This window comes from Hakea prostrata, chromosome 1 (genome assembly GCF_041222555.1).
Source record: "Hakea prostrata isolate BN-2017 chromosome 1, UWA_Hpros_2, whole genome shotgun sequence".
NCBI lineage: Eukaryota > Viridiplantae > Streptophyta > Magnoliopsida > Proteales > Proteaceae > Hakea > Hakea prostrata.
In genome coordinates this window covers 43,135,108-43,146,642 of record NC_142600.1, presented here as the reverse complement: position 1 = coordinate 43,146,642, position 11,535 = coordinate 43,135,108, and the positions used below count along the sequence as shown (strand labels likewise).

At 38.3% G+C, this 11,535-nt stretch overlaps 1 protein-coding gene across 2 annotated transcripts; it reads right to left on the bottom strand.

Moving 5' to 3' along the window:
• Nucleotides 1-3,340: 3,340 nt before the first annotated feature.
• Nucleotides 3,341-10,592, bottom strand: LOC149029001 (mini-chromosome maintenance complex-binding protein-like). Of its 2 annotated transcripts, none has more exons than XM_089139964.1 (14): nt 10,347-10,592; nt 9,815-9,928; nt 9,601-9,708; nt 9,308-9,439; nt 8,732-8,779; nt 7,625-7,744; nt 7,325-7,483; nt 6,847-6,921; nt 6,363-6,476; nt 6,028-6,230; nt 5,737-5,872; nt 5,238-5,465; nt 4,177-4,244; nt 3,341-4,066 (listed from the first exon to the last, which is right to left on the bottom strand). In XM_089139964.1, the coding sequence occupies exons 1-14, from the start codon at nt 10,512-10,514 to the stop codon at nt 3,946-3,948; spliced, it is 1,794 nt and encodes a 597-aa protein (XP_088996090.1). In that variant the 5' UTR covers nt 10,515-10,592; the 3' UTR covers nt 3,341-3,945. The 2 variants fall into 2 exon arrangements, with proteins under 2 accessions (XP_088996090.1, XP_088996098.1); XM_089139972.1 differs by having other exon boundaries at nt 9,815-9,972; nt 10,347-10,430.
• Between the last annotated feature and the right edge of the window lie 943 nt (nt 10,593-11,535).

The following is an 11,535-nucleotide window of genomic DNA, read 5'->3' as shown; positions in this document are numbered from 1 at the left end:
TCGCTCAACCTAAGCGACCAGCTCAAGCGACCGGCCGGTTTTCAGTGTCTGTGTAAGTTTGATTTTGGATTTGTTTTGACTCTTGACTCTTATATACTCTTGTAACCCTATGCCTAGGTGTTCTCTGTTTCAAGTAAAAGTCTTATAATAGTTTTTGGAATTCAAGTTAGAGGAATTTTACATAATTACAGGTAAGGACATGCATTCTTATTTATATGCAATTACATATACATGATGATTCAGCTGTTCTATTTACTATTCTTTGATCATGTAACTTGCTGTAATTGTATAAAGCATGTGAATCTTATTGTATACTTGCTGTTAGTGGTGTTCTTTGATGTACTTCATCTTTTATGATATTGCACAACTGTTCATGATATGATAAAGAATGATGTAGTGTAGTTGTGATGGAAGGGGTATTCCATTGGGATATCTTGGCTGGAGATATTAGAGAGCTGTGGTATGGGACACATGCTCACTGATGCCTCTAGCACTATCATGATTACTTGATGACATACTTAGGAGTGTCTAGAATTGCATGGCTAGGTACCCCACATGCTATTACCCTTTCGGCAGGGGAATTGAAGCCGGGTGACCCGTGACAATGGTGACGTGACTATGTTTCATCCTATAGCGGTAACCAGTCCGTGCGGAGACTCAGTGGTCCAATGTTGGTCATGCAATGGTAGGGTTGCATATGTTTGGGTTGGGCTCATGGACGTCCAAGGAGCGGACCGGGTGTCGCGAGGAGTCATGAGAGCATCCGCCCCAATAATATGTGGATGACCATAGGGTTAAGGAGTAGAATCCAACAGCGGTAGCCAGTCCGTGAGGGTTCTCATTCCTAGGTTGCGAAGGATACTGAACCAAGTTGGTTGGTGCCATAGGGGAAGTATCTGGACTCCATATAGTATGAAACCATTATGACTTGCATTGGATTAGAAACCCCGACATGCGCCACTACTCATTGCCAATGGTTGTGGTGAGAGAGTGTTGACTTAACCCCCAGCCATGGTTTGAGAGCCAGGTGTGGACTTACCCCTTTGCCCAGGATCCCTACAGAGGTAACCAGTCCTTACCGGATCAGAGTGATGAGACTTACCCAAAGGAGGGCTGGTGTATATCTTAAAGCATGTCAGCTGTTAGAGACTTGCATAGTTAGATCTTAGTAGCATTCATATTTCTGCATAACATCCATATCATTTCATCTGTGCAGTCGTGGATTGTATTGACATATATATGATAATTTCATTGTATGTATTATATAAATTGTACAGATAGTTGCTCAACGTCAGAAGTTGGAGATGATTCGTATGAAAGAGCCTCCTCGTTTGAAGCTGATGTGAGACAGATAGTGGTACATAAACTTGCAGAGCATGAAGCCTCCTGATGATGCTTGTGTGCACTTTTAGCACCCATTGATGGCCGACAGATTCAGATTGCCAAGATTTTGATGATCGTTTGGAGAAAGATTTGGAGGACATCTTTACTTGCTAATTTAGACAACTAGTTTTTAGATTTATAAATGAAAACCTGAGAGAAGATTTTTTAGTTATTTATTTTGCTTCCACTGAACTCGATATTACATTTGATTCTTGATTTTTTCCTTTGATTATTTATTGGATTATTTGGACTCCTGTAACCTTTTTATTAATTATTGCACTATTTTTGCTCTTGATTATCTGTATTTGTATTTATGATTGTTGATAGACTAAAACCGTGGATCCTGTGACGGTTCGCACCCACGGGTTGTCGAGCGGGTAACCGGGCCTGGCGGGCGAGGTGTGACAGAAACAAAGATTTAAGGGTGGAGGAATGGAAAAGACCGGAGAAAAATGACAAAGGGAAACAAGAAGAGAGGCGGTGAGAGAGATGGAAAGGATGCAAGGGAGAAACATATCAAGGTGGAGAAAGAAACCAAGGAGAAGACAGGATAGAAGAGAGAAAAAAAAATCCGAACAGATGAGGGAGATGAAGAATATGGAGAACCCGAAGAGAGGAGGAGAGGAAGAAGCAGAGGCGAGTCTTTCCGCCTCAAACAACGGCGGGCCTTAGGGTTTCGGGAGACTTCATGGTTTAGGGTTTTTATTCCGCTCCAGAATACAGTAAATCGACTTCACTTAGAATAGAAGATAATTATTGGTATAGTTTAAAAGAGAGATCTGCATTGACCTGTGAGTTATTTTTCGCTATACTCATAGTTATTTCTTTGATTGGTATCGTTTAATTCTGCCCTCTGATATACCTTGATATTTATTCTGACATTTTTCTTTGATTGTTTCTTAATATAAATATACAATGATTATTCTTTGCTCTTGATTGTATTATTGTTTTTCTTCCTCTCCAGAATGCAGTAATCAGACTTCACTTAGAATAGAAGATTATAATAAAAGAGAGATCTACCTAAAATAAAAAATTACAATAAGAGAAATACCTATCATAGAATATTACAATATAGCCGATCCTTGGCTTCTCCATCTCTGTAACGAGGATGCCTTGGTTTGTATTACCTCTTCTTACAACAATATTGTAACAAAGGAGATCAAATTCGTCAAGATTGGTTGTGCTCCAAAGACAAGAGTTGATTCAACACTCATGATTTTCTAACCAAATTAAAGAATTGGGCAAGAGTTTAAACTTCCATAGGATCAGACTTTGTATACAGAAAAAATTCTTCCCTTACATATAATTATATACAGCTATCTAGATTAGTCGAATTGTTAATGAGCTGGCCCAAAGAACACCATGGAATGAAAGTAGAATCATGTTAGAAATATTTTATCTATAGGGGTGACTGTTACTATGTAGCAAGTATTTATGGATATAACATCTATTAAAAATTAGATTGGATCTGTTTATGGATATTACATCTGATGCGTCTAGAAATTGTTAAGCCTCCAAATTCCTTGACGATGGCCTGCAAAAGAGAGTCAGATGTGGCCCGACCGTTGGGGTCGAGAGGCCACCTCCGAAGCTTAAGTCAGTTACTGAACTAATCACCAAGGCTTTGGCAAGTTGCAGAGCATAATCCTGAATACATAATTGAAAAACGATTCAATTACCTCTAGAGTGAGTTGATCACTTCTTTATATAGACCTTCTCCAATTCTCGACCGTTGAGTGAAGTCTCGATCCCTTTCGGTGGCCATCCGATCGTAGGATTTCCCCCTAGATATTCGGGAACGCAAGTAGTTACCAATTTCGGCACGATTCCCTCACCGTTCTGCTGATAGTTGCCTCCTACAAGTCAACTTCATCTACTACAAGGTTCGGGAGATCATACTAGACTGGTAACTGAGATGCGGCACCCTTATGCTTATTAAATTAGGTTTTGGTGGGTACCGGTCCAAAGGTTATGAACCCGGTCTAAAGTTCAGTGCAATTTTCCTCGTATCAATATCCATTGAAAATTAGATTGGAATCTTTAACTTAATAAGATAGAATGCACGATCATAGGCTCTTGTTGTTTTGTTTCTAAACATGTATTGTATTCTAATCTTCTCTGAAGGAGAAGATTTTGAAGTAATGTCACATGAGTTTTCATCCATATCCGAGATGTCAAAGGAACCCAAAGTTAGGGAGCTGAGCTACCTATGCATCATCCAAATTTGAATATTAAATAAAGCATTGTTTAGTCGGAGCAGATTTACATGATCCAAACAATGACAAACTTGGATGACCTTAACACCAGCCAATCTATTGGGAATCTAAATTGATTGCAGTTATCCAAGCAGGCACTGCAGAATGGCTGGAACTGATGGAGGTCTCTATTTAGATGACCAGCATGAGCTCCTTTACTTGCAAATGATGGATTTAGCCTTCCCCGTATCTTTTTTCTTATCAACTGGCATTCCCCATTGACAGTATGATTCTACTTCTCCAGACAATAGTGATAACACTTCCATTGTTGTTTTCTGACGCATGAGGCAGCAAAAATCATGACTCCCTAAAGCTCCTTGAGCCTCTCCTGCCTCAGCCTCTCTAATTCCTTGACCATTTGCCAAAGCTCCAGCGAGAGACTTGTTTCACCAAAGCTAGCTGACATTAATCGGGCCATTGTCAGCAGCCTACAAGCACAATTCCAGAAGTTAGAATCAAACAACACGAGGGAATTCTGTATATGGGGTAGTGACAGTGAAAAGGAAAGGAAGAATAATAAAAGATATCTGCTATCAACCTGCTAAAATCATGACTTCCCAAGCTCCGGTCCGCTTGCCTGGCTGCAACCAGGTCATTTTCTATTGTCTGCAAGCATGTCACAGAAAGATCAAAGTAATGTTCCCAACTATTAAAAGTCTGTGTATCAGTGTGACTTACATGAAGCAGTTGCCAATAAATATAAGACATGAACTGGCAAAAAATGCTACTTGCCGGCTGCGATTGGCCTTTCGATCATGATTTTGGCATGACAAAGAACCTCTTTTTTATATTGTCTAAATTGGTAGGGTAAATAATTAGTTCCAGGGTTAAAGGAAAGCTCTTTGCCGGAAAAAAAGGTTGAAGGAAAGCACTCAAAGTGCTTGTTTTCCCAATAATTGGACGTTTATATGCATCTATAAACTTGAAGAACTGTGGAGAAGTTTACATCTCTAATTACATTAGTTATGACTGTCCGATCTTGTGATTTATAGTGACACCAGACAATTGATTTTCCTACGACTGAGACATGCTAACTTAGCAACTGCAAACTTAACAGACTGAAAAGAGAGAACAAGAGGACTATGCACTTGCTTCCCTATAAATCTGTTCTACAGTTTATCAATTAATAAGCATATACAGTTGAAGAAATTGCCTGGCAGGCAAAAGAGTTGGCTTGGGCACACAGGATTCAACATGAGCCCCGGGACATAACCATCACCAACTGTTGTGCCAAAACAATGAACACAGAAAGAATTCCTCACCCCATCTATAGACCAACTACAATTAACACAAAAAAAAAAGGATTGAATCATCTCAGAAAATTTCCCATTAGTATGAAAACAGAATTATCCAGGCAATTGAGGCCCACCATTTAGTGGATCCCATCAGGATGACATAAATGAATCCATCCTGACTAGATATTACCACCCGTCTTGTTTCCAGGACACCCCTTTGCTGGTCAAAACATGCGATAAATGTGCAGGTGCAATGGTACTATGTTGACCTACTTGCATTGCCAAAATCCAAAGCAGGGATTTCACATTTCAAAGAACATTCTAAGAGACTCCTGATTTAAAGATATAGTAAACAAAACCATACCTTCTGCATTTCTGGCCCAATAGAATGTGGAAATGATCTTACAGTACTCAAGTACCACCTCCAAACTTTCAGTGTTTCCACATCACTACTCTCATATGAACCAACAGCAGAAGGCTGGAATGGTACAACTAAATCAGCAGGCAAGATGTTTGATTTTCCCTCGGAGAAGACAAGTAATTGGACATCAGCCATCATCTCTACTATGTAGTACTCAAAATTATATTCAACCTGTGACAAGCATGGTTATAAAGTGAGTAGCCCACAATGGTTCTAGCAGGTCATGGTTCCTTGCAAACAAAGTCACCAGTCATGGCATAAAAAAGTTATTCCAATATTTTACACCAAGCATATCTCCCTCATTTTATTTTATTTTTGGTGGGGGAAGGGGGTTGAAACGGCATACCAATTATGGTTCAACAGAATTTAGCTGTAAATAGTATCCTTGTCTTCATTTAGAATATAGAAACCGAGACAAGATAGACAAATATGTTTATATTACCTTTTGCCACTCCATCAGATTCTTAAGTAATCTCACATTCTCAACCCCAGTAGAGTTCAGAGTTCCAGTTTTCAGTTGAGTCTCGTCAATGGTTACATGGGTACCTTCAGCTAACTGCAAAAGTCCAGTAACCAACCTGTATTCATGTGAACAAAAGGAAAGAAATTAAAACAAGGGTAGCATAAATCTGCTAGACTTTGATTGCATGTACCAAAGACAAAATCCATTATTCAAAATAGTAAGATTCCCCAAAAAATAGGGAACTCATTGCACAAGTACGAAATTAATTGCCTGTTCTTCTGATAATCCTTTCTTGGGGCTACTGAAGCAGCATTAAGATACTCCAAGGTTAGAGGCACATATTGTGTAAAAGGAAGGAGATTCTGGATAGCAAGGTTAAGTTGATTGCTAAAAACAGATATGCCTTCTTTTGTAAAACCAACGAGGTTTAGTGATAGCTTTCCAACTGCAACTGTGTCAACACGAGTATGCACCTGTTCAACCAAAACCCATTTCTGTTAACCACCACATATGTGAGTATGCTTATATGTGAAAATATGAGTTGGGCTGCTCCATGTTAGGACATACCACAATGTTCCAGAATATTAACAGTGGACATCCATTACCTTAGAGAGAAGATGCAACAGCATGCAATGAGCTGCTAAACCATCATTGCCGAGAACTGACGTAAGATGTCCTAGTAGGGCTTCCCTTATCCCCCTAATAGCATTGGGCATTGGCTGCAAACTCAAACTATACTTCCTCAGGTGAATCAATGAAAATAAACAAGCTAAAACAAAATTAAAGTGGAAAGCAGGTAGGAATATGCATTCAATGTCATAGATCTGCAATATAAATCTTTAACAAGGCTGACGTAAGATGTCCTAGTAGGGCTTCCCTTATCCCCCTAATAACACTGGGCATTGGCTGCAAACTCAAACTATACTTCCTCAGGTGAATCAATGAAAATAAACAAGCTAAACAAAATTAAAGCGGAAAGCAGGTGGGAATATGCATTCAATGTCAAAGTTCTGCAACAAAAATCTTTAACAGGACACCTAATGTGTCACTAAAGTATAAATGATTAGAAGTTGAACATAATTTAACCACCTCAATGATGGGGGTACAGTGAAGGAAGTCTTGAACTCCAAGTTTTTGATATACAAGGCATTGAAGACGTGGTACCTGCAGAAACAATTTCAAACAAGGATTTAACCTGTTCAACTGCTGTCTGATAAATTACAATTTACAGTAAGTTAATAAATAAAAATCTAATTTCGCATGTTTGTCTTTTGGTATTAGGTTTACAAGGCTAACATCAGTCAACACATATGATTCATTAAAAGTCACAAGAAGCAAAAAGGCAAGATAGATTCTTGAGAAATTGCACAATCCCATAAAGCTTTCAAATGAAATATAATAAATTCAAGGGAATTAATGAAACGAAATATGGTGTGAAAGATAAATTATAGACCAGAATCAGTTTGAAAATATGAACTTGTACATAACAGGCAAATAGTTTACTTAAAAATGAAGACCACCTGACTTCTGGGGAGCAATTATCAAAAGTTGAATTTGAGACAAATACCTTACTAGGAGGCAAATCAGCTTGTGCATCTCCACAAAGGTCACTTAAGATCTCATCTGAATCATCCTTGTGAACTGTAAGCTCTGGATTATATGTGAAGACACCAATAAATTCAAAGATGTCATTCAACTTCATATCAGACTCTGGCGAATCATACACCTGCATGATACAGTTCAACGAGGAAAAAATGGAATGGTGAAAGGCTGGGGAGATGGGATTTCAAAATTCAAACCCAATCTCTAATTGCCCAGTAAAGGTAGAACTTGTTGCAATTGAGGAAAGCAAAGATAAAATATTTACCTTAACTAAACATGGAAGAGAATTTTTATCAAAATCTGGCATTATCTGAGACAAACGGGATGCTTCTTCACTTGGTGATTCCTGTGGTTGGGAGGATTGGCCATGGAGCTTACCTTCACACTGGACAAAAAAAGATGTTTCTTACTTAAAGAAGCAACTGATGAAAACTTTCTCAGCAAGAATGAATGCTCCTAAACATTGAAAATTATTAGCTTTGACAAAGATACAGGGTGTTGAGCAGAATACTTTTAAGTTTGACAATACAATGCATCCAATCTATGAGGCTAAGATAAGAAAAAATTCAACCGAACCATTTATACTACATTAGTTAGAAAATGGTATGGCATAGGACCCACTCAAATGGAGCCTAAACAAAGTTGTCAATGAGCAGAACTAGTTCGGCTCAAATGTGAGCTTTAACTTCATTTACAGCTTCTGAGCAGGATGAAACTCTGTTAGGTATGGTAGCTAACTGAACCTGGGTGAGCATTCCTCCCGCCTAGAACCTGTCGCCCTTCCTCAATATTAATGCTTTATGCATCAAGTAGTCCTCGTACCTTATGTCATACCTCTAATAAACTTTTTATACCTAAGATTATTTTTACTTGTTAAAATTGAGGGGGTAGAGGAAGTGGGTGAGTTTTGGTGCAATGGTTAAGTTGTACTATTGTGACCTGTGATAACAGGTTTGATAATTCGAAACAGCCTCTCCTGTGAAGCAGGGGGTATTGCTTTGCACAATCTTTCCTCCATCACCCGATAATTATCTGTGCCTTGTGCTGCTCTTTATTTTTTAAGTAGAGTTTTATGATGTTCACCTAAACAACAAACAGATAAAAGCATTTCCTTTTCTCCAACCCAATACATTTATCAGATCCTTTCTATTTATGCTTCATACATCAAATGATACACATTCATCACTTGTACCTTTGAAAAATTTGTGCAAATATCTAGAGCTTTGCTTGCCAGGTAGCTTTGATCATCATATGTATATTAATTCCTTTTTAAACTTGAAGTCATTAACATATGTGAAAAAATAAAACGAGGAATATAACCATAGATTCTAAAATTTCACAAAATCAATTGCTGCAAATCACTTTGAGTTACCATCTTTTTGGCAGATGGAGGTGAATCCTTCATGTCGTGTTCCAAAGCCTTTCATCAAATGAAGGGGGAAAAAAAAGTCAGTTAGATTAAAATATTATGTAATGAAAGAAAAAAATATTGCAACACAAGATTAAAACATTCTCATGTCACAATCTTTGCGGAGCACAACCATGAAACAGCTTGAATCATTCATGAGGGTATCAAATAGTTAAAAGAAAGCAAATTTTATAGCCGGATGCATCCAAAGAAATGTCCTTACGAATGCTTCACAAACTATAGACAATAGCCTCAAAAGATTTCCTTGATTTGGTGGGAAACATCATTTTACTTGAATGGTCTTAGCCTTAAATGCTAACATGATGGAAGGCTCTAGCCTTTAAAATGGCTGCAAGAGCAAATTCACATATTCTTCCACACAATCAAGACTGTTCCTAGCACGGCTATCTAAAGATCAAGCATACAACTCGAGCAATTACTCACAAGTCTATCTTTGGACACTGGAACCAGTCCCAGCTTATAGTAATGATAATGACAAAAAAAAAATTTAAAAAGGGAAGTTCGGGGTTGCATAATTACATCAGCATCCATGCAATCAAAATCTGCATTGTCCTCTCTAAGGCGCTTTTCTCCGTGTTGGAATGTCAAATTATAGCGACTTTGTATTGCAGCTTCAGTAGATGATTCAACCCATGAAGCTTGCCCTGGAACCTTCAATAGAAAATATAAACTGAGAAAAATGAAGTTGACATGTGTAAAATGAGTTGTTCAAACTCAAAGTGCTGGGGGCAACCAAATAGCAATATCCAGTGCCCATCACCAGACAAAGTTTCAATCCAGTTAATTAAGACTTAAATAGCATAACATCTTACTGGAACACAGTATAGCACCCGTCGCTCCCAGATTCTCATTTCAGATGATGGATCCATAGGAGATGAAGCAACATCCATGAACTTGTTTGTCTTCCATGTGGTGCCATCCTGCAAAGTCCATCCAAATCATCACTAGAAAGAATTTTTCTTTTATTCCAGCTGGGTTAAGAACATAAATGTGAAAAAGGTGCACCTTGTTGTTAAGAAGAAATACCTTGAATGCGCCAACATAGAACTCGGGGTCAAGCATGTCCTGTACCATTCCTCTAAACCGGACAAGAGAATTAGGTGGAAGCCACCTGATACTGGCATGATCAAGGATTGGAACCTACATGATCGTAGCATCCAATAAGTTGTCCATATTAAGCAATTCTGCAAGTAAGATAAAATGCTCATAATGCAGAACTAACTTATCAGACTTTTTACATACTAAAGACCAACCGGTTTTTGGAAAAAGCCAAATAGTGGATCCATATTCGTTTTAGACAATTTGCAGCGCAGTGATCTAGATACCTTAATTATAGCATAGTATCTGGACTTCTGCGACGAATTCATTCGATTAAATCTATCTGTTACCCTCATGAGCAAGATATATGGTTTCAGAATTGCAATATTTGATTCTGAGAAGATGGATTTAGGGTTTCGAACAGAAAAAACAACAGTCGATGAGAATGAAATAGATGACTGGAAAATAAGTAGGTCAAAATTTGCGAGGACTGAATTGGAGAAAAAAGAAAGAAGTTTACCTGAGAAAGACCATCTTTACCGAAAAGAAACTCACGAAAGAGATCAATGGCGCCCCAATCCTTACCATCGAAGGTCTCTGGATGGGAACCTGATGACAAAGCCTTCTCGAAGGTCAGTCTCACTGCTCCGAGAGGATTCGCTACAAAATCGTAGGGAAGACCAACCATTTTCTCTCTCTTTCTTCTGCAAAAATCTGAATCACGGAAAGGCAGCAGAGCGAGAGTGCTGTGAACTGTAAGTCTGCAACTTCTACTAGAGCTTCCCGCGCTTTGATGCGAAATGTTTCCCGCCAAAATATGGTAGCTCTTGTCTTCCCGCCAATTTGGGCGGAATTCTCATAGATTGCGGGACATCATTCATCCCCTGCCGCTGTAAGCCTAAGCCGTTGTTTTGTAGGTCTTGATGTTTTTTGGGAAAATTACATGATTAACCATTTTTAGTTTTCCTTTACAAAAATAACCACTCATTGTTTAATTTTACTAAACTAGCTAAACTAAGTTTGGGTTTACAAAACTAATTAAAATAGTAATTTTTCATTCCTTTGACATTTTTAACCCCTAATACTAACCACATTAACAAGGAAAAATCACTATTTTGTTCAAAAAGGGAAAATCACTAATTTTTCATTCCCTTTGGACATTTTTACCCCTAAAATGGGGGTAAAAATGTCCAAATGGATGAAAAGTCACTATTTTGGCTAGTTTGGTAAATTCACACTCAGTTTTAGTTAGTTTTGTTAAATGAAACTTTGAATGATTACTTTTGTAAATGAAAACTTAAAACTAACTAATCAAGTAATTTTCCCATGTTTTTCTGTCATCGATCGAGTCATCACAACCGTGAGCCTATAAATTAGGAGAGGGGGAAGATGTGTAAAGACAGAAACTTGAACCTGAGACTTCCTTGGTCTTATCACCTCTATATGAGAGGTGACCACCATCATGCTCGAAGCACAATGACTTTGAATATTTATGTTATCTTTTACCAATGTATGCTGTGACAACCTTTCTATTTTGGAGCTTGGTTGTGCAAATTGCAAGGTAGTGCATGATGCGGCTTTTCAACCCCCATCATCCATTCATTGAGGGTTTACCTTGTCACTCTTTATAAAGAATTGAGTTACATTGGATGGTTTAAGCCCCTAAGGATTTTCAACCCCCACTAGACATTCAGGGAGGATTTACCTTA

Coding starts and splice junctions, on each gene's coding strand:
- LOC149029001 (XM_089139964.1), bottom strand. CDS start 10,514: ATGGTTGGTCTTCCCTACGATTTTGTAGCGAATCCTCTCGGAGCAGTG. Junction 9,709..9,814: donor TCTATGTTGGCGCATTCAAG/GTATTTCTTCTT, acceptor TGGACTTTGCAG/GATGGCACCACATGGAAGAC. Junction 8,780..9,307: donor TTGATTGCATGGATGCTGAT/GTAATTATGCAA, acceptor ATTTGATGAAAG/GCTTTGGAACACGACATGAA.